At 44.8% G+C, this 23427-nt stretch overlaps 1 protein-coding gene and 1 long non-coding RNA gene across 4 annotated transcripts in view; one reads left to right on the top strand and one right to left on the bottom strand.

Moving 5' to 3' along the window:
• Positions 1-22744, bottom strand: part of IL22RA1 (interleukin 22 receptor subunit alpha 1) — a 117266-nt gene extending 94522 nt beyond the window's left edge. The window contains exon 1 of the mRNA XM_085647856.1: positions 22295-22744. Within this exon, the coding sequence (XP_085503982.1) occupies positions 22295-22337 (43 nt within the window). The 5' untranslated portion in view covers positions 22338-22744. The remainder of the gene's footprint in view (positions 1-22294) is intronic.
• A 25-nt stretch (positions 22745-22769) lies between these two features.
• LOC146857355 (uncharacterized) overlaps positions 22770-23427 on the top strand; it is a 68542-nt gene continuing 67884 nt past the window's right edge. For 2 of the 3 annotated variants that reach the window (XR_014979894.1, XR_014979895.1), the window contains exon 1: positions 22793-22928. This is a non-coding gene — a long non-coding RNA (uncharacterized LOC146857355). Of the gene's footprint in view, positions 22929-23427 lie in introns of all 3 variants that reach the window. The other variant, XR_014979893.1, reaches the window with a different exon arrangement.

The following is a 23427-nucleotide window of genomic DNA, read 5'->3' as shown; positions in this document are numbered from 1 at the left end:
AAAGAAATAAATGTTTTTGTCTATTTCTTTAATTTTGCTATAATCGCGGCACCCTCGCCTTACTTTTAATGTTAAAAATAAAGTGCGGGTGCCGCGATTATAGCAAAAGTAAAGACATGGACATGGACAGGGTGGAGCGAGTGGGTGCGCGGCTGCAAAAGTGAAAGCAGCTTCCGCGTCCACACCCTTAATGACCCGTGAAAGACAGATGACGGCTGCACACGTGCACGCTCGCGTGAACGCAAGGGCTAGGCCAGCCATGGCTCTATTTTTTTAAGCCCTTACTAAAAGTCTCCCCAGACCAGCGCATGCGCTGGGTCAGGCGAGACCTAAAAATGAACATCTCTGAACAACAAATATTTTTACGGAGCTGTATCAAGGGGCCAGAACTATGAGTGGAAGCAGAGAAATATGGCAAAGCCCTCTTTGGTTGCTCTCTGTCGACTTTAATCAGAACTGAAGGCAGGGACAACTTTAGGGCGGTGAAACCAGTGCAGCTGCACTCTGCGCTGACCTGGAGGGTGGGCACTGACCTCAGGTGGGGGCGCTGTGTTTAGTAATAACTCACAATCTAAAAGCATCTGCTGTAGAGTTCCTTGTGCGTCCAGTTTTCAAGCAGCAATAAAAATGTCAAGGTAACTCTTGTGATTAATGTTCCTGCTAGAGGGAGAGATCAGAATTTTGTCTAGTGGCTGTTTTGACTCACCATAAAGTAGCGCAGAGGGTTAATATGCCTGCTGCAATAAACAGATCTGTATTTTATGTGAATAGCTGAGTGGATTTGTAAAGCCAGCCATTACTAGCGCTTTAAAACAAATGAAATGTATGTGAGAAAGGAGCTATGGAGAGATGTGGGGCCCTTTTGCAGGGTGGTAGTGAAGGCAGCCAAGGAGGAGGTCACCAAAAAGATGCCACCAGTGCTAAAGCATGCCCTGACTGAAGCAACTAAATAAATCAATACCTGCGACATATACCGCCATTCTCTGTGTCGACAGCCTGGCGACCTGAATGGCCTGAGCTCTGGCTGATGCTACAAGCCGCACCGGTGCCGCCTTCACCCTCTAGGATCTCAGCCTGTTGCACACCAGCACGCTCCAGCAGCCCTTTCCATTGCTTCAGACACTCCCAACCCTGCCTTGCAAATCGGCCACTCCCCAGTGCTTGAGCAAAGAGGGTGAGCATGGCTGAGAGGAAGGCAGTGAGTAGGGCCAGATAGTGGTGCAGCAGGTGAAGATTAAACGGAGTCCTCCGAGACTCCTCAATGGAAGGGCAGACGTCACTTCCGTAGCGTCTTCACATGGGCGGTTTCTCTCATGCTCACTTGCCCGTGGCTCGACCAGCTGCTGAATATTTAAGAGCATTGAGGCAATCTTGTAAGGAATTTTTCATCTTCTAGAAAAAAAGATATGACTGAACTTGAAGCTGTGAACCTGAAGCAGAGGGTTACAAGAGTCTGTGCCTCCAATGAATCCATAAATAATCTTGTTTGGTTCACCCCACCATCCCACAAGTACTTCTAATCACCTACCAACCCCTCCAATGTATTTCATGGATTTTCTTCTTGTACCTTTGCTTTCCCTTTCTTCTCCTCCCATATGTGCCATCTTTTCCCGTTGCATTTATGTCAGAAACAGTAAAGAGATTACATGAAAACACATATCTAGGAAGTCAACATGTTCATTGAGAGTTGGGAGCCATGGGAACATTAGGCTTTTGTACTGAAGTGTTTTTGTTTCAGGCATTTAATCCAAAGGACACTCAGAGAAATGATAAATAGCCAGCCACATAAATTGACAGTGCTTGAAGAGGGCAGTGGACCTAAAAGACAGTTGAGATTAGGCGTTCATAGGCACATTCGAGCAGGCGAAGCGGGATGCGTGTTAGAATGCCTGTGATAGGCATGAATGCATTGGAGGTGAGAGAGGCATTGAGGAGGGCACAGAGTCTAAAATGGGGCCAGAGTTCCATAGGAAATATAATATAAAGATGGGTGTGATGGCAGTAAGACAGCAAAGAGTGTGAGTCTTATGAATACACTGAATAACCTGGTAGTTGTGGGAAAATAATTTAGACCTTATGGTAGAGTAGATGGAGGAGGAAATTAAGACGTGAGGTATCTGATAAGAACAGATAAGATAAGAACAGATAAGGGGGAGAGGACTTGATAACGTGACAGAGTGTTTATGAATGAGGACACACTAAAAATGAGTAGATTGGAGGACACTTGTGCGTTGATACAATCCGTATAGTTTAAAACATTGCAAGTGGACAGGTGGGTACATCGTGCAGTATCATGTGGTACGTTAAACTCTCCAAACATTACAAAAGTACCTGGCCTGATTTTCTGGACTGTCCTCCAAAAGTACCCAAGCACAAACATGGCAAGGGCTATACAAAAAGCGATCAGTGCAGGAGGTATATGAATCACTGTCTAAGACTGGCACTTCCTCCGCCATAAGTCCCAGAGGGTCACACACCAGTGAGCTAAGCCATAGATTCTAGCCTCTAGTCCATGCCTAACATACCCCCTACAGAGTATTGCCATGTGCTAGGCTTGAAATACACTACAATTCCCAGACACTATTAGGTATGTTAGGATACTAATGCCATTCCACAGACTTGATTAAGATTCAATAACCCTTATAGTGTTATGTAGTAACAAGAAACTTGAGAGCTTGTACAGGACCAGTAGCTAGATACTAGTGAGCCAGAACTACTGGTAATCAGAGTTGATTGCCGTTATTTGCTTGTTTTGCAGCACAACCCTGAGCTGAAAAATATCCACAGTATTTACTTCTAGGAACTGTAAAAAACATGTGGCCATAACTGTATCAACGAGGAAGTGAATTGTAGACAGATAAACACATACTGATTGCACTGGAAATCAATCAGCAACAGAACCTCAGAACAGCCAGGGGCAGCTGGTGACTTTCGACAGTGGTGAGGCGAGCGAAGAGCCCCACAGCTTCCCCAAAAAAACAAAATAAAATGCCCCTTCAAAAGCCCCCAGTAAAACATCCCCTCTTTCCAACAGCCCAAAATAAAACAGCCTCTCCCTCCAAAATCCCATTATAAAACTACACTAACATTTAAAATAAATAAAATTAAAATAAATGGTACTTATCCACTGCTGCACGTGCTCCTCGGTGTTCTTCTGAAACTGCAGTCTGCTGTGGAGCTGCCCTAATTAATCAGGACGCTGCTCTCATGTTATTAATCAGCATGAGAGAAGAGCAAGGATTGGAGGGAGGGGGTTGGCCGGATTTTCCTTCCGACGCTGCTCTTCACTCAGCTGTCTAAGACAGTTTGGGATGGAGAGCTTCAAAGTGTGCATGTCAGGCTGTCCATTGCAACACAGCAGCCAAACTGACATGCGCACTTAAGAGCATCTGGCCAGCCACTGCTACAGTCCTCCATGCTGCCAATTGTCAGCAGAGGACCCGCCTCTCATGTCTCTTGGCTCAGGGAAACATAGGTAAAAAAATATAATGGCAATGAAATAATTTCTTTGCCTTTTTATTTTTTTACGCGCATCTCGCAGCGGGAGGCGGGGGATCGATGCTCCCCAACCATCATGGAGAAACCACTGCTTATAACAGCTCAAAGACAGAAAGCGGAAAATAGAATAATAAAAATCCCTGCCTTGAATAGGGAACAGAGTCCGGTATAATGCACAGGAAAGGGGGGTTCCCGATATTGAAAACAGTAAAAGGACTGGTGCACTGTAGTGCATCTGCACATCTTGACATACGAAGTTCAACCTTCAGCGTCACTTCCTGTCTGTCTCAATGCAGCCCAATCTGTGTGCCCAAATGAGGACCACGCTCTGGGCCAGCTTTCAGAGGACCAGCAAAGCACCACAGAGAGAAGGCACAGCACAAACATGATGCTCAGAAACTGCTGTGTGGAAAGCCCTCACCTGGCTGCTGCTTATGGAAATGAGGCAGGGGGAAACAACCATGAAAGTCTTACCTGTGCTCCTACCTTTCCCATTTCAAATCATGCCTTTTTACCACTCCTTTAGTGTGTTCCTGTCCTTGCTTGCAATTCTGTTTGCCACTCTGTGGCTATCATTAGTGCAGCAGGTGCAGTGGCGGCGGGTTCCCAGCATATGAATTGGCTCCTGTTTTTATGGCTGCTTTCTTTCTTGCAAACAAGGTCAGAGGATCCCATGTTCCTACCTTACATTAGCGTCCATGGCACCCTTTGCTATGCCATTGTTCTGCTTACATCGCTGCTGCATCATGTTACCCGCATCGTAGCGGTGATATGAGGCATTACTGGAGAATGTACCTGCATAAGGAAATCCTATGTAAAACTCAAACAATCTCATTCCACACATGTCTAATGGCAGCTGGTGCAACTTTCACATACAGGGCCAGGGTGTAAGTTTACCTTTGTTTTGGTATTCACAAACATAGAGTTAATAGTAAGTTTACGCAGGGCTTTAAGTGGGCCGGGTCTCACCGGTGCTGAGCACCGGCAGTTTTTTAAATGGGGCCTCGAAAGGGGTCTCTATCGGGCTCTGTTTTGTGCCCTTGCACAGGCGGTCCAGTTTTTTCCCAGACTGCAGTGACAGCAGGCACATCAATATGCGTGTGCTCACACTGCGCACTTCTCACTAGTGGAGAAGTTATGGCATGACGTCATGCCAGGTGAGCATTATAGGGGAAGGGAAATCCTTTAAAGAGAGTCATTTTCTCTCTGGATTTCCCTTCTCAGTTTGAAACTCAGGAGCAGCAACATTGTCGCTATGTCACCAGGGCTTTAAGTAGACGCTGTTTCAATATTATATACAAGCCATGGTTGCAGCTTATTTATCTTATGCAACTAACAACCATTGACAAAGCCAATAGTCCTGACTTGTTGTAGGTATGGTGTTACTTGTTGTATCATATATCTGGATGCAATGACAGGAACAGCAAAATACAAGTCGGGTGGCCCACTATGCTAAGCACAGATTTTTAGCTTACGTGTTTTTAAGCCACACCCTTAATTACATTGGCCACGCCCCTTTGAGGCACTCCCCAGTTTTTTCATCCCACTTAAAGCCCTGAATTTATGACATCAGATGCTCCTCAGTTGGGACGAAGAGCTCGCAAATAAAAAGATAGGATATGCCTATCTTTTTATGTGAGGAGACTCCGCTGCTGTAAAGATGCAACTAGTAATATCTTTGTGACTAGCAAACAATCATTAACTTATACAACAGTGTAAGTTTACCTTTGTGAATCATGTCCACAGTGTATGAGTGCACTACATGAAACCCAACGCGACCTGCACCTGGAGTGAAGGCACAGCACGCAACCCATGTGCTTCTCTTTCAAACATCAAGGTCTGCATCCTCTGACCTTCCCAAGAAACCACAAAACCACCTCCTATGACAGCCACCCTGCATGCTTGTGCCCTCTTGAAACTGCTCCTCAATGTCCACATCCTCAGATCGTTTCCTATTTCAATTTTTAACAGCCGCATTTTACGAGCAGCGCTCGTCTCTTTTCAATATTAAAATTCGCAGCAAAGAACACCCCCCAAAAAATAATTAATTAAACGAATGTAATGGAATCATATATAAAGTAGATTTCGTAAGACCGAGCATTACAGAGTTACTTCATCATCTACAGTTAATTGCAAAATACTGTAAGGGTGTTGCCCCTTATCTCCTTGGAAAACATTAACCGAGGAACAGCCCAGTTGAAACTGAAGTTCCTTTGTGAAAAAAGGACTTAGACCTGTCGTAATGTACACGTGACAGGTTCTTGGCCCAGTCTTATCAGGTGTGCATACTGTCCCAACCCCACTGCTTCTTGTAAAGTCTCCAAATGTCAGCCTGTTCACAAGGAATTAGAAAGCAGCGGTATAGTTTCCGGCTTGATATGTACTGGTCCTTGCTCTGCTGAAGATATTCACATTCAAGCACATCAACTCAACAATAGTGGGAAGGGTAATGCTAGAAGTAACAATACTACACACAGATCACTCAACAAGTAGGAAGGATGTTAAGTAGAACACTATAAAGTACCAAACCAGTATCAGTAAATTCAGCAAAAATAACATCAATCTGATATATCAGAATATTCAATGTCTTTAGAGTTAGATACAGAGAATTTTTTGTGTGTCTTCTCATACAATTTTTTATTGTATTTGTTTATAGTATTTGTATAGCGCAAACCAAGCGGACCAGAACAATAGTGGGCAAAGGCAGTGGTGTATACTGGCATCTCTGCTCTTCTCATTATCTTTAACAGTTCTTCCAGACTCCATGGCCACGGTATGTGCTTTCCTGCTGCACCGAGGACCAGATTGTTCCCTTTGCTCATATATGCTAATGACATCCTTTTGGCTGAAGCAGTCTCCTACGGGTCTGCAAAGTCTGTTCTCTATTTTGAATGGATATTCAGAGATAAACAATTTAGGTTCCAAATTGTAAAATACAAAAACTTGTGGGAAAATGATAACTTGGGTTTTTGGTCAACATAAAACTAGAAAGGTAAATGAATAGTCTTGCTTGTGGGTGCTGATATGTTCACGAACTGTGCCCAGGGCCTTAAAATGCTTTACATGAGGATCAGATTACATTGCAAATGGTCATTTTCTTTCTTTTTTTTTTAGCACAGGGAGATTGAGTGATTTGCCCAGGATCACAGGATTTTGAAGCAACGGTAGGCCCTGGTTTCCCAGTTTCAAAGTCAGCAGCTCTGGCTGTTAGGTCACATCTCCTGCTTCCTGGGGCAGATGAACAAAGCTACCATTAGGGCAGTATGCATTCGTGAAGCTCTCTTGAATGTCTACACAGTCAAGATTCCATGTGTCTTCCTATCAGGTAATTACGGTAAAAAAGTTATAGGCTTAGATTTCTCTTGGACATTTTGAAGAGAAACTAGGGTAAGTTTTTTTTTGTCTTTGAGAATTAGCATCTCTATTGAGGTCCTTTGCCTCGAGATGGGTATTGTGGGGTTACTTTACAGTGACAAGTTATATTCTGGTCAAATTACAGAATGATACCAATGACTTTTATTTCTTTATGGTGAAGGTCATTACTGTAAGGGGCACACTGTCAGAATTAGGCTGGGAGGACGCTGGTGTGCTCGTCTGAAAACATGGTTAAAAGTTAAAGGCTTCATGTATAAGTCACTTTTTAACTTGTAAACCCTGTAATTCATAAAATCATTTAGAGTGTTTCCCTAGTTATCTAATTTTTGAATCCTTTTTTTTAAGTGAGAAACGCCTATAGATCTCGCTAAAGGGAATCTGAAAATAATTCCACATTACAAGTAAGAGGGGACATGAAAGAACTATCTCTTTGTACTTTCAATTCAAAAAGATATATATTAATGATTTACCACCACGGCCAGCCACGGCTTGTGCAGGAAAGAGCGGTGGGGCCGGGTGGGGTGGTGGAGCCGGGTGGGGGGGGGTTTCGACAGACGACAACGAGGGAGAATTAAATAAATAATACATTTTCCCCTGTCGTCGGCTCTTAAAATCCACCCCCCCCACACAGCCCCACCGCCTTTACCTGCACAGGCCGTGGCTGACCACGAGCCACGACTGCTGTTGCAAACAACCTGTAAGAAACTGGCTCCCAATTTTAGTTGGTATTTGATTCCCATCGAGTAAGCTGTTCTTCTGGGAAACTTTCCCCAAAGCAAATCATGCTGGGCAGCCTCAGTGCCAGCGGGCCAGCAGACCACTGAATGCACCCTTTAATGTCCTCTCAAATGGGAGATGTTCTTTTAAAACAGAATCTGGTGTGGAATCTTTTCGTGGTGTTCTCACTGTGTTAGTGTTTGAAATGTTAAACAAATACTTTACACATTGCCTCTTAAGTTAAGCATGGCTGCGCTGTGCCAAGCTACCAGCGGGCGAGCACTGGTTCATTTAGGTTGTGTTGTGACCTACTCTGACTAGGATCATGGTTCCTGCTTGGAGAGGGTGAATACCTCTGCCGACCAAAAACCCACTTTCTAACACTACCCCACTGCTCCCATCAAAAAGAAGCAATTTTGTTGAACTTTTCAAGGGTTGGCTGAAGCTGTTTGCTGTTGGACAGCTTCATTTATGAAAATAATTTTCATGCATTACTCCTTCAAGTGTTCAATTGGCAAATGGTATCCTGCAATGGTAAAAAATAAAGAATTAAATAGGTCCTGTGTCGCTCCATAAGAGTACACACGTTTGGTGATGCATGCATGTGCATACAGAATTAGATGTCTGTCAGTAACTGAAGGACTTGGCCCTTTTTGGCTAAAGTCCCTAAACGTTTTGCTTTCCCCCTAGACCTTTTTCTCACATACTGTTGCCAACTTAGATGCTTTGGACACTTTGCCACTGCTAGACAGTGTCAAAGTGTAAGTGTTTCCTGTATAAAGTAATGGTGGTTGGTTGTCCATGATTGGTATGTTTGCCTTACTAAGTGAAGTCCTTAGTAAAGTGCACTATGTATGCCAGGGCTGGTAAAGCATCTGCTGCTAGTGGGCCTGCAGCACTATTTGTGCCACCCACACAAGTAGCCTTAACAAGGGCACTCAGGCCTGCCATTGCAGGGCCTGCGCACAGTTTGTTAAACTGCCCATGTTGTTTTGTCAAGTGCATTTACTTGTCAGACCTTACCCTTACCTTTCTGTGTACATCAGACACCCCTATGGTAGGTCTAGGGTACCCCCTGGACAGGGTGCAGTGCATATGAAAGGTAGGACATGTACTAAGGTGTGTGTCATGTCCTGAAAGTGAAATAATCTCCATTTCGTTTTTCACTGTTGAAAGGCCATCTTGCCCATAGGATAGAATGGGAAGGCTGTGTAATATGTTTTCCAGCCTATCTTCCCAAGGGCTTAAGATGGAAAGGTGAAGTTTAGTATGCCTGAACTCACAATGAAATAACACGTTTTTTTATGAAGGTGGTTTTTGCATTGTGTGTTCAGAAGCCAAACTTTTAGAAGTGGCTGAGGTTTTGTGCTCTAACATTTCTCTGTGTCTCTGCCTGGCTGTGGATTGTCTGTCTGGATTTGAAAGTGATAGGATCTGGGGAATGTATTGACCCAGGGGAGGAGGTGAGACAGCAACAGGCTGACCTGCATTTGGAGTGTAGGGGGAGCAGAAGCCCTAAGAGGTGAAGAGGCCAGGGTTGCTGCTATAAAACACTTAGCTCATCTCCTTCTGAGTGAATGAGAATCCAGACCCCCACTAATCAAAGGAAGAAAAGTGTCACTGGCAGGGAGGCACCCAGAACTGGTTTGAATGGGGGTCAGTGCCCCCTGAAGCACAAAGATTTCAAAGCCATTGAGGGGTATAACTATGAGAGCTGAAGCCCCTGTACTTTGGAGAATGGCTTGATCAAGTGTGGACTGGAGCAACTTCGTGGTCAAGAGGACCTTTGCCAAGGAAGAAACACCTGAAGAGACTGAAGGATATGACTGGCCCTTGCTGTGTGATCTGGGGCTGGCCTGCAGTTTGCTGTTTCAACCAAGGAAAGGCTAAAGGGACTTTGCTGTGTGCTGTGTCCCCCAGCTTGAAGGACTTTGCTGTGTGCTGTGTCCTGAAGTAACTATCCCCAGGGCCTGAGGTGAGCTGGGTCCCTGTTTGGAAACACAGGAACATAAAAGTTTCCAGGAGAGTCTATGCGACGCTGTGGGAGCGTGCCTGTTGCAGTCTGAGAACCTCGTAAGAACTGCCTGTGATCGTGGGCGCCTGGTGTCCAAGTGAGTCTCAGTGATGCTGTGTGCGTGTGCTTTGTGCAGCACTGAGACCTTCAGGAGGATTGGTCTGTGATCGGGGACACCTGGAATCCAAGCAAGGATCAGCGACGCTGTGTGCGTGTGCTTTGTGCAACCTGAACCCCGGTGTGAGGATTGTCCAGTGATTCGGTGCACCGGAATCCAAGTGAGTCTCATCGATGCTGTGAGCGCGTGCCTTGTGCACTGTGAGACTTTCGTGATAATTTGCCTTGTTATCGTGTGCACCAGAATCCAAGTGAGTCTCATCGAAGCTGTGAGCGTGTGCGTTGTGCACTGTGACACCTCCGTGAGGATTTTCCTTGTTATCGTGTGCACTGGGATCCAAGGGAGTCTCATCACCGCTGTGTGCGGTTGCGTTGTGTACTGGGAGACTTTCGTGAGGATTTGCCTTGTTGACGTGTGCACCAGAGTGAAGTGAGTCTCAGCGGCACTGCCGTGTGATCTTCGTGCAGCCTGAGACCTGTGTGTGAAGTGCCCAGTGATCATGCATCCGGAGTGAAGGAAGACTCAGCAAAGCTGTGTACGTGTGCTTTGTGGCAGCCTGAGGTCTTCGTAAGTGAAGCGGCCCGACTGGCAGTCCCGGAGGAGCTGTGTTGCCAGCCCAAGTCGCCGTTGCCATTTCACAAAGCTGCTCGGAGTCCCAGCCGCTAGACGAGGAGAGGAGAGTGGGTTCGTGCCCCCCAGGTAACTTGTGTCGACTCCTGGGGTGGGGCGTGGGCTCGGAGGGAGACGCTCTCGGCCTCCCTCTCGTGTTGGCAGAACGAGCCTCTGCTTCGGCTCATATCGCGGCCCGTATTGCCAAAGGGAGTGGCGGTACAGAGGCCGGATTGCGAAGCTGCACTTTGGAATTACTTCGTACGGTGTTGGGGGCAACTGTGAGAGGCTGACTGAAGGTCAGAAGAGGAGGCAGAGAGACCGCCTAAGGCCCGGTGATCAGGGCCTGAGTGTACTACGTAGTATTCCATTTCTGAGAGCGGAGTACCTGACTGACGGATAACGAACTACTTGATTGTCGTGTGAGCCTTGTTCCTGCATAACGAACTACCTGATTAGCGTATTGTGCATTGTATTATTTCTGCATAGCGAATTACCTGATTAGTGTATACGCATTGCCTTATTGCAGAATGACATATCTGGTGGCTGGATTACGCATTGCATTGTTTTACCTTGCAACGTGCCTGATTGTTGCGTTACGCATTGCATTATTTTCATTACAGAGTGTCTGATTGCTACATTACGCATTACAAGTATTTTTACATTGCAAAAGTACCTGATTCTAGCATTACCAACTGTATGACATGTTATTGGGAGTACAGGAGAATATTTAGAAGTGCTCATTGATATCGCCAGAACTTACATGGGCTGGCTGGCCTAACAACCGGCCATGAGAAATATTACATAACCTCATCATGTTGGTTTTATATTGTGTGGTCTTATCGTATATCTTTTTACATAAAGTTTATACTTGTTTTATAAAACTCGTGTGGGGTGCTAGTGGTGTGCTCTGGAGATATCCCGCTGGCAGACTCTGAGGATGTACCACTTTCCCTCCAAAATCAGAGGACTTTCTTTTGCCTTCCACTCTGAACTGGGCCCCGTTTCTCTACTCTGTGTCCCTAACCATGAGGGCCCATCCATTATTTCTCAATAGCGTCTTGAGGCCATGACGCTCTACAAATATACCTGTCATGTTAACAAAGCTCAGGTAGCAGGCCTTTAGCATGACAATTTGCAGCCTCGTTGTCTCCGCACAAACACTCGTGGGTCTATAAATAAGGCCCTCCGTTGTGCCCAGGGGCAGACGGTCAACCCTAGCACCTGTTGTGTCGCTGGCAGTACCAGGCGGCTGCAACGGGGGTGGGGAGGGCAGCAGTGTCCCGGCGGCCAGCAGAGAGCCCTCTGCAGATGGCACGGCTCTAGGGGGCACGAGGGGCTAGAGACTCGAGACTCGTGCAAAGCTGAAGGAAAAGCACTTTCACAACAGTTCACACCTTGGGCAGTGCTGACATGGTAAGTGCAGCACGTGCACAGTGCGGGGAGCTTCAGTGGGGGCGTCTGCAGGGCTCATCTCAAGGTCAGACTTTTACTCTGTTTCTATTTGCAGATGAGATATCAGTGTATTGTACGGTTTCTGTTGCGGGTATCAATGCACAGGCAGTGTGTAAGGCTTCTGCCGGCGCTTTGTTGGCGAGTGATTTGCAGTTCGGTTGAAAGCAGGCAGGTGTTTGGCTAGTAATTACCATAACAAGCACTTTACAATTCATAGCATACCCTTTATAGCGCTTTCTCACGCAAGGCACAGGTGCTACTAGCACTGCCCAAATCAAGGACACTGCTTTCGGCGACATTGGAATGATGAAACACATGCCCAGTCCCTGTTATAAACACATGTGACCTGCAGGTTCTGTGCAGCAGGTGCTAACTGTCTGAGCTGTAACAAGAGAAAGTCTGAGTGCAGTCTGGCAGCTGTCTCCTTTTGAATGTGACTTTATTGCATGCTTTTGCTAATGCTTACTGTAACCTCCGAACCTTCACCCCCTGTCAATTCTAATGGTTTCTCCCATTTCCAGAATGTGTGCATGGCTAAATGCTTATAAGGTCCCAAAGGCGAGACCGATTGCATTGTAAATGCTGGTTAATATTGCAGCCCAAGTGCCTTAAACGTCCGGGGGTTCCAATAATGTCAGTGAGTGAATGCGAAGGCAGGATTGGAGACCTGCTCTCTTTTCACGCCTTTCATCCCAGCATTCACAGTCATTCAGTGGATTCACAGAGGGAGTCATGAATAAATAATTTTCACAAGACAGGATTTCTGCAAAACCTTTCAAACTGCCTATTTGCACTGTGTAGATTCAGCGCTACTGACAAAGCGCAAAAATGACCTCGATTGCCGACATTTTGCATTTTGCTTCTTACACGAGACCACTAGATTTGGCTTTATGGGGGTGATGAGAATAGAAATCCGCTCCTTCATTTTCTCTCTCAGTGGTCTTTGTAAGTTTTGAATAAAAAAAGCAAAATCATTCGACCAATCAAAGCTATGTGAATTATTTTTAACAAAAAAAAAGAAAGAAGAATCATATAAAAAGTAGAATGTGAAAAAAAATTCCAGACAACTGGTTAGTGCCAGAATCGTACAAATTGAACCAGCAGTCATTTTTAATGAAGACGTACATAATAACGTCTTAATAGCATTTCCAATAAATTGGTAAAGTTTTGATAATCCTGTTGCAAGCGGCTATTGTGTAAGTATCTTGTAGGTATTCAAGCAGTCCATATTTCATTGGAATCAGGCTGCCCAATCATATTTCTCATTCCCTTCAGCTATTGAGATGCAGCATGTATTTGAGGCTTGAAGATAATTTCAGTTGAATGAAACTCTTATGTCACAGTTGGTCAGTATCTGGCTATGACCCATTTTATGAAATAGGTCCCGGTCTGTTGAGCCACAATGTACCTAGTTAGATGAGTCATGAACAATTTAGCTGCACCATTTCAAGGGTGCATAATTACTGTGCCATCAAGTTCTCAGGAGTGCGCAAACGATTCCTCATTGACTTGTTTATCTAAATCTGTGAAGCATTTCTCTGTATATTTTAATGCATTGCTCAAGATGTTATGCAAACAGCATATTTCACTTATAGGAGATTTAATGCCGTCTGGCATGGAATGGGCCAAGATTGATTGTTAAATGTTGTGGTATTTTAGTATGCAATATTTTATTTCTTCTTTTTTTCCTCTATTTCGCTCTTCTCCCCCAGTGACATGAATGTATTTGTATTGAAAATGTAGTTTGTTGTTGTGTTTGCTTTTTGTTTTGCCTCCTGTGCAAAAAGGGTAAAAAATAAATGTTAAAAAAAAGTAAAAATGCCGTATAAAATGTTCAATTTTTGGAGTAACATGAAGTACCTGTTTGTGTATCACATTGAGATCCCCTTCAGGTATTTAAAAAATTCTGATGTGGGAATGTGGAACTTTGACTGATCCACTAAAAATGTCAACAGACCATCGAAAACCACATTTGTGACTTAGCATCCAGCTCTGGTATGGATAATTTAGCTTCTCTCAAACTGTAGTGTTTGTTAAAGTGACAGCACACTTGGAAATGTCAGGATATCCCAGGAGATTAGGTTGTTTGTTGTAAGCACACTTTATTGAAAAAACATTCTCTCATGAATTTCAGAAGTAAACCCAATCTGTATTCTTCAATAATAAGGACTAGTGAAGCGCATACTACCCAGTCTGAATTCAACCTTTGTCTACACTGATGTCAATGATAAAGTTGAAAGTCTTGGAGTGGCCAACTACCATTAAATAGATGAGGTTTTAGTATTTGAACTGATTATTGAGACCATATGCAGTTCTTTAAAAAAATATGACATTTAAACTGAAATAATCTTTAATATGTTGTGAAACATATAGTCATATAGCCTTAAAATGTAAAAAGGAATGGGTACTGCAATCATTTTAAGTCTTAACAAGATTTACGCTTCTAGCTAAAGAAAGATGCAAATCTATCTGTTTCTTGAAGTTATCGGATAAATGTTTAAGTGATGGATCCTGATCATTGTTGACTGTAGTTTCTTTATCAACAGATAAATTCTGAGGACTAAATTACTTTTTTGGCACGCTGGGATTAAAAGCTTGAAATATACACGCTACAATGTGAGTGTTGTCTCAGTTCACTTCTAGTCTAAGAATAGCGCAAAGCCAAGAAATGGACAAAAAGTGGAGCAAATGGAACATTTACTGGGAGGGGGGATTTATGTACCTCTCCCACCACTGAGATGGAGCTAAAAGAGCGGCGATGGAACACACACATATAGGCAGCTACGTATAGGTGGTTGCCCTTGAAAGAAAATGTACTTTATCTCTTTCTGTGTTGAACGATGTAATTGAATACGAAATAATTATGAGTTGTACTGTTTCTTTTACACAATAAAAAAATCTTTAAAAAAAAAAGAATAGTTCAAAGCTCATAGAAACCTCCTCTAACGCGACTAAAGCTTTGTATAGCGGAAGTCATATAGATAGCAGTATCATCTACAAATGTAGATATTTTATCTTATCCCAAATTCTTCAACAGACTGGTGTGAGCCGTGTTCTTTTTGATTGATGTCTCTGAGTAAAGGGAAAAATGTAAGGTAGTAGCACCAGTTTCATGTACAAATAGTCAGGCCTCTGTCCTCTGGGAGCAAAGGAGACCCCATCACTGACCGCACACTTCCATCCCAGGAAGGGCCTGTTATCCGCAGGTGCCCTTTGAGGTTCCTGAATGCAATGGAGTGCAGGTCTTGGGACTAACAGAAGAATCAGGCAGAAGCACAGAGATTCCCTCTGAGAGAATCCCTCAAAGTGAGCTGTAGCTCATGGGCTTGAGGTTCTATGTACGCTTAAGCCCCTGGGGTGACTGCAATTTTATCAGCCATTCTCAAAAGAAATCAACTGCTTTGATCAGTGGTCTCCGAGCTCACACAGAAAGCTCCCCCCATCTTCACCGGGTGGTGCACTCTTGATGACGTCAGAGAGTTTCCTGATTGTGGGAAACAACCAGGGCTGTGTGGCGTGTTCCATTTCTCTTTCTTTGTCTGTTGCATTAAGGTCTACTTTACCAATAAGAAGGCGGATTATATATCCCACTTGTGGCTTAATAAAAAATGATGGGGGAGGCCAGTGGGGGGGGGGGGGATGGGCGGTATGAGTTTTGGGGGCAGTGCCCTCCCCCTGCTCCTACATGTCCTGCCATTACAGAAATGGGGTTACCCTAATACGGTACTGGACCTGGGTATGATGCAATACAAAAAACAGTGGTCCTAGACCTATTTTAAAAAAACATAAGTCAATTCTCTTTTGGTTTCCAGCAGTTCACAATTTTCATGAGCGTTCTCAAGTGCAGCCGCACCCGCTCAAAGTATTGGATACATTATTCAGTCAACATATGTAAACAATAAAAATGCAATACCCAATGTTTTACTCAACCATGCATTTAATTCTTCATGCCAATGGTATACAGTTCTAATGTATTCGTTTTCAGAGAGCAAAGCTATTTAATCATTAATCATTAATTATAGAGGGTTGCTCCAGATGGAACGTGCGTAAAGAAAAGTGCTCAAGTGAAGAAGAATTGTGAAAAAGACTTCAAAGTAGTGGCATAAGAAAGATACAGATTGATATTTTCTGAACAAAAGGACCGGTTGTAATTCACCGTCCCATCGGGACTGGCCACATATATGGTAAATAATCCACAATGTTCAATTTAAATTAACACAGAAATTAATTCTTGTGTTGCACGTTTATAAAAGCGTGTGTGGTCCAGACCAAGTTATAGGGGCGTCGACGTTTCGATCCGTCTTGTGGCCACGAGGGTAATTTGGAGCCTCGGCCTTGCGAATCTTCCTCAGGACGGAAAGGGGCAACCAACTCCTATATTAATCTAAGTATTACAGAAAGGAAATTCTAACACAGTTGTCTGTTGAAGGTAATTATGAAAAATTGAATCGTGACCCCACAAAAGAGATTGGTAACATCATAGCACGTTTGACTGGCAAGGCACTAACAGTTGGCTATCTGAGTAAACCAGAACATGATTATCTCAATAATAAATACCCTAGGATGCCCACTATATACACTTTGCCTAAGATACACAAGCGTATGCAGGACCCTCCAGGGAGACCGATAATATCTGGATGTGGCTCTATATTAGAACCGCTTTGTAAATATATCGATGTGTTTCTCCGACCCATTGCGGAGAACACCCCTACTTATCTTAGGGATACCATGCAGACCATCCAATTGGTGGATGAGCGTCCATATGATCGCAGTGCTAATATACTAGCCCCCATGGACATTACTTCTCTATACACCAACATCCCCCAAGCAGCTGCCCTTTCTTGCATTGAGTCAGTACTCAATAAAAGACCTGCACCATCTAAGGTCCCAACGGAATTCATTATTGAACTTCTTGATGTGGCAATGACTAAGAACTATTTCAACTTCCAGGGTCAATACTATGTGCAAACCAAAGGTGTGGCGATGGGAGCAAGCTTTGCTCCAAATTTAGCCATCATCTACATGAGTGAATATGAACAACAATTCATCATGAATGAACACAACCTCTACAGGAATCACATAGTCTTGTGGCGTCGTTATATAGACGACGTTCTAATGATTTGGGAGGGTGAGGAAGAACAACTTACATCCTTTCATCTTTGGCTGAACACATGTTCTAGGGACATTCAATTTACACTTGAGTCCAATAGAGATCAAATCAACTTCCTGGACATTCTAATAAAAGAAGGATCCGGCGAATTACACACAAGCCTATATAGGAAGAGTAGTGAGCGGAACACACTTCTGAAATACACCAGCCACCACCCACGCAACCTCAGGGACAATTTGCCCTTTGGCCAATTCCTGAGGTTGCGTAGGAATTGTTCCAAGAAAGAGGATTTCTTTGCAGAGTCAGCAGGCCTTCTTACCAGACTAATTGAACGTGGCTACCCAATTAGACTCCTCAAGAAAGCACGTAAACGTGCTTGGCACAATCATAGGGAGTTTTTATTGGCCCCGAAACCTAAAGCCAATACAAGTGAAGACAGGATTGTCTGTGTGACTACCTTTAATACAAAAAGCAGTGCCATCAAAAAGACGATTAACCAACATTGGCATTTAGTGGCGGATGAGTTGGGCAATATGCCACCTCCTTTACACGCTTTCAGAAAGGGCAAAAACGTAAGGGACCATGTGGTCAAATCATTACTTCTGACACAACGTCCACAGGGCCAAACTACTCTGTGGGGAATTCCACCGATCAAAGGGCACCGCAAATGTGGCCTTTGTAAAGCCTGTGCCATGACTGAGGTAATTACTGCATTTACATACAACGGTCAAAACTATACATTACAGGAACATAGTAACTGTAACACCACCGGGGTAATTTATGGGATCATTTGCCCGTGTGGTTTTATGTATGTAGGACAGACCACCCAGAAAGTAAAATGCCGTATCCTACAACATTGTAGTCGCATACGGTGTATGGTACAAGGCGCACCTTTAGTAGAACACTTCAGGATGTTTGAACATACAGCAGAAAGCCTGAATTGGTGGGTCATTGAGAAGGTGAAACCCAATCCAAGAGGAGGAGATTTTGGTAACATTCTCAGTAAACGGGAATGTAGATGGATACATTCACTTGATACGATCACACGAGGCCTGAATGAATTTGAGGAGATAGGTAGACAGGTCTCAATACTGGGTAATGTGTGAAACCCCCCCTCCTCCCCCCCCTTGTTTTGAACCTTAGGGATTCACACTATATGGACCATACTAGCGTCCATCTTAGGTCCTAATATGCAGATACACTGAACATAATATCCTTGATTTGTGTTTTGTATATATTGTTTTTAAGAAGAGATTACAATTTCCTTCAACGTGACCTAATGGATCTCTGTATAATTGAATTACTGTTATCGTTTTCCTCTTGAAGCGAACATGTTTAACATTATATGTTGTATCTTCATTCCATGTGTCCTTTTAAATTGTTTCTCTGACTTACGTATATTCTGTGTAAATACTTTGTCATTACCACCCTTGAAGCAAATATGTATAACATTATATGCTGTGTCTTTAAATTGTTTTTCTGACTTACGTATATTCTGTGTAAATACTTTGTCATTACCACTCCTGTGTTGTAGAATGCCAGCGGTATTCACAATTTGGGACCGTAGCCCCTATATAAAATTTACATAATTTTTATACTTCCCGCACTTACAGGAACCACCTTACGCAGTTAATTAATTTATCCTCTTTGGGCAACTGAACTAATTCCTCCCCTTCGCACGCAAGGCTTAACAATGTCCCGGTTGGGACAGTCTTTCATCTCTGTCTGTTCCGTACCGGCGGCGTCATCTCCGTGCGAATGACGTCGCGGACGGTTTAAACTTCGGAGTGGCGGCCGCTATCTCCCTTCTTGCCATACCATTTGGAAATCGTTCGCGCCCGTACACAAGGTAATTACACTCACTGGGATGTGAGGAGACTTTTGCCCCATGATCGCCTCTGGTTTATTTACTTTATTTACTTAACCCCTTCGCTGCTGCGGACATTCCGCTGCAGCGCTGGGGGGGGCAGGGGGGCAGCGCGGCGGGCCTGTGCTCATGACGGAGCCGCTCCGTCATGAGCCACAGTTGAGCTGTGCTCATGACGGAACGGTTCCGTCATGACTCCGCCCATTTGCGTTGTCGCCCCGCACAGGCGGGGAAACAGCGCCGCGCAGGCGGAGCGGCCGCCGGCAGGATTGTCATGACGGAACCGTTCCGTCATGAGCACACGACAACCGTGGCTCATGACGGAACGGTTCCGTCATGAGCAGGGAAGGGGTTAATTAACTCACTCTTCTGCTCCTTGCAGATATGAACTTGGCCTTGAATGCCCCTGACACGGTCGACTACAGTGAGAGACTGTTTACCTTTCTATTTCAGCAAGGTAACTATATATTCACCTCCTTCCACTCTAGAGGGCATTGTTTTTGAACTCCCGCATCCTTGGGGGACTGTTTAATTTATCTATCGCCTTTAACCGTAGGCCTCTACATTGACGCACAATTATCTAGCGATTGCCAGGCCTAATATGCGACGGACCCCTATTCATTAGGACCCGTATCTCATTGACCTTGACGGGTAAGCCTCAACCCGTTTGCCTTCTTTTCCTTTTAAATTGTTTTTACTCCCCAGTGCAATACCTGACTCACCCCCCCTTTTTAATTCACCCCTTAGGCTCATGACTTAGATTAATATAGGAGTTGGTTGCCCCTTTCCGTCCTGAGGAAGATCCGCAAGGCCGAGGCTCCAAATTACCCTCGTGGCCACAAGACGGATCGAAACGTCGACGCCCCTATAACTTGGTCTGGACCACACACGCTTTTCTAAACGTGCAACACAAGAATTCATTTCTGTGTTAATTTAAATTGAACATTGTGGATTATTTACCATATATGTGGCCAGTCCCGATGGGACGGTGAATTACAACCGGTCCTTTTGTTCAGAAAATATCAATCTGTATCTTTCTTATGCCACTACTTTGAAGTCTTTTTCACAATTCTTCTTCACTTGAGCACTTTTCTTTACGCACGTTCCATCTGGAGCAACCCTCTATAATTAATGATTAACGATTAAATAGCTTTGCTCTCTGAAAACGAATACATTAGAACTGTATACCATTGGCATGAAGAATTAAATGCATGGTTGAGTAAAACATTGGGTATTGCATTTTTATTGTTTACATATGTTGACTGAATAATGTATCCAATACTTTGAGCGGGTGCGGCTGCACTTGAGAACGCTCATGAAAATTGTGAACTGCTGGAAACCAAAAGAGAATTGACTTATGTTTTTTTAAAATAGGTCTAGGACCACTGTTTTTTGTATTCCTACATGTCCTGCGGCAAACACAGAACCCCTTCCAGATGGCGAGTCACCCCCTCCCCTTTCCTGCCCCCCTCCCACCAAACTGCGTTCCTGTACTTCCTTAAATCACCACTGACAAGCGTGCTTTGGTGCCATATCAGGGCGCAGTTTATTTAACATCACATTCTGTCTGGGCCTCCGATTTATGGGTCTAGACTTCAACTTGCTACCGACTTGGAGGGTGTCCGTCTGGACGTGCCCAGGATGCAAGTGCCATCCTGCTCGCCCTGGACCCTTTTGTGGGCCCTCCCTGCTCCCAGGGGTCCCTGCAGTGCAGCATCCCAAGGACCTTACTTGAGCATCTACTCTAACTTTCCTGAGGCTGAGTCCCTGCATCTTTCTTCCTCAGTACCCCTGCCGTGAGGCATCCCAAGGGTCCTGAGGGAGCATCACATCTACTCTTTCTATGACGGACCGCTGCCCCTTGGCTCCCTCAGGGCCCCTGCCGTTAGGCATCCCAAGGACCCTGTGAGAGACTTCCATCTATCTTTTAGTACGTTCTCTCTTTTTACTACCTTCCATGTGCTGCGAGGGAGGGGTGCATGTGTTCTACCTGTGCCCTGCAGGTCCCTTTTAAGCCCCCCTTGCCCTAGCCTACTCGCCCCCTGATTGGGGGGTGGCCCGTGCTTGTACCTGGGGGACCAATCCTGGCTCCCCCCGCCTAGCTGTAAAGTTAATGAGGGGGGAGGCAGTGCAGGCTTCCCGCCCCCAGACAGCGTTCGATTCGGGCCACCATCGGGTCCGCTTCGCCTCCCGGGCCCAGGTTACAACTCGCCAGCACACAGACCCTCACCCCGCCTTCCATGCGGCCACTGCTGGGTGGCAAAGGCCAGAGCCGCCACTGGCGGCAAAGTGTCTAGCTACACCACTGTGGGGGCCCCCTCAGAATGCAATGAGGAACCCCAAAGGCTCTCAGATCCTAAAGATTTTCAAATACTTTAAGTTAACTAGGGGCCCGTGAAGGGGTGGCCCCCGCCCCCCAAGTGCTACATAGACTGTATGGGTCTGATTTATGCCCCTATGTTGAACTAATTTGTTGCCCTGTGTATCTGTCGCCTCTTTCCTCTGTGTCAGCAAACATATCATCTTTAATACATGGTTGACAGGACATTTGATGACCTTTAATTGGTGGTTCATGTGACATTTCATAAGGCGGAAAGGTGTTATAAAACGGAGACTTTGGGACTCTCAGGTTGGTGAAGAGAATCTTTGTGTTGTGTTTCCTGGGTGGACCAAGAACCGCGAGGAGGTGTGTAGAATCATGTTGGACTGACGTATATTTGGTACAGTATACTCTGGGAAACTCTACTTGTCCACTAGTGTGCGGAACATCTTCAACTCCCAGAATGCGCCTGACTGATAAATGAAAGCACCAGACATATGTTATTGAGAGCTTGCACCACTGGCCGATCATGTGCTAATTCAGATAACCCAGCCCGCGGTCTGAGCGCTGCATTCAAACACGCACCACACCAAACCAGCTTCAAAAGCACCCCCTGACCCCCAGTGGAATCCAGAGTCAATCTTACAACGATCCGCTCCATGCACAAGTCTGTTTGGAATAAGGACTTAGAATACATGCATGATAGGCCATACGCCACATTCCGACCGGGAAGCGCTGTACAGACAACGCACTGACCACCTGGCATCTTAAATCCAAATGACGAAAACCCGAGGGTAGACTAGTGCAAGTACAAGGCCCCGAGAACAGAAATGCGCCCCTCCCACTGACCCCGGATGATGCAACCAAACTATTTGCTCATCATGAAACTGATGAAGACTGGCCTGCGGTCCATGAGGTTGAATTGTTTCCACCAATCATCACTCGGTTAACACACTGTCACTGACTCTATCTTCAACATTGTCAGAATTGCTGGCACATTTATTGCTATCCATTGATCCCAACAATAACCGGGCTCCCCTTGTGTATAACCATTCCCTTATATCCTCCTTCACAGCCTTATTCTATTTTGTGCGCGGTGCTGTGACGTAGCCGAAAGGTAACATGTTGATACAATACGAAACATCTAAACAAAACATTAAAACGTAATTAAAATCAAAATGCGAGACATGGAAATAGGTTTGAGTACTCACCACCTGCGGAAAAAAGTATCGCAAAGGGAATAAATGCCCACATCTAGGTCAGCTGAGAAGACATCAAGAGGAGAAGCGCGGGCAGGAACACTGTGCCTTGGATTCCTCATGTAAATTTGAATTTCGTAGGTTTTAATCCGAGCAGGTCGGATCACCTTTTCATCCTCCCCAGGTGAATAATACCTGCACTTTCATCGACCTACAGACCGCCGCTTCAGTCCATTAAGCCTGCTGCATCCCACGTTTCTTCGGGGCTGAGCCTGTGTGTTTTATTCATTTATCGATGGTGTCGTTGTGAAGCTCATAGTATCCACAGTGCAGCGCGATAACCTTTCCCAGAGTTTTTTAGGCGCTTCCTCCTTCTTCCTGCAGGTGTGTCAGAAGAGGACAGAGTCCTAACACCACGTGGTGGCGTCCTGAACACTATGAATATTAAACAAGATATTCCCAGGAAGGGAGTTGCCTTCCTGAATACATTGCACGTCACACGCCTAGTCACACAGACGTACCTACACACGCGCGCACACCTTTCTCATGAAAGTCCTGTATATTTTGCAATAGCATTCTGAGTGATGCAGCTGCTGGAGCAAGCCACGGGAATCCTGGGGCCTGGTTCACACACCTAAACTTACAGGTTTGTGTAATTTTAAATTTTTGTTTTTAATTCCTTAAGCTGTTTTTCAATACCAAGTTTATGAGTGTGGTGACTGTAGTCAGGGCGGAGAACTCCTTAAATAAAAAAAAAACAGGCATGGTGCACCTTTTTTATGTGTGGTAAACTTAGTATTAAAAAACAAGTTTTCAGAATTCCAACACAAATGGAAACTTGCACAACAAACGTGTGTTTCCCTTTGTGAATCAGGCCTGTAGAGTGCACCGCTTCTTGGAAGCAGGTTGATATCAGAATGAATCACAACTGATTTTAGCAGGTGACCCAGATCCAACAAGTTGTCCGTGGGAAGGAACAAAACGTCTTAGTTTTATTTACTCATACACGCTATTTTCTAGAAAAAGATCTCCATATCGGCGTGGACATGGATTTAACCCAGATATGTAACTGGGGGTGGATGTTTGATTCGTTCAGCCTGTCCATCATCTGTCATTTTTGTATTTGATGCCCTACAAGTGGGAAG

This window comes from Triturus cristatus, chromosome 3_2, assembly GCF_964204655.1.
Source record: "Triturus cristatus chromosome 3_2, aTriCri1.1, whole genome shotgun sequence".
Taxonomy (NCBI): Eukaryota; Metazoa; Chordata; class Amphibia; order Caudata; family Salamandridae; genus Triturus; species Triturus cristatus.
This window is presented reverse-complemented; position numbering and strand designations above follow the sequence as displayed.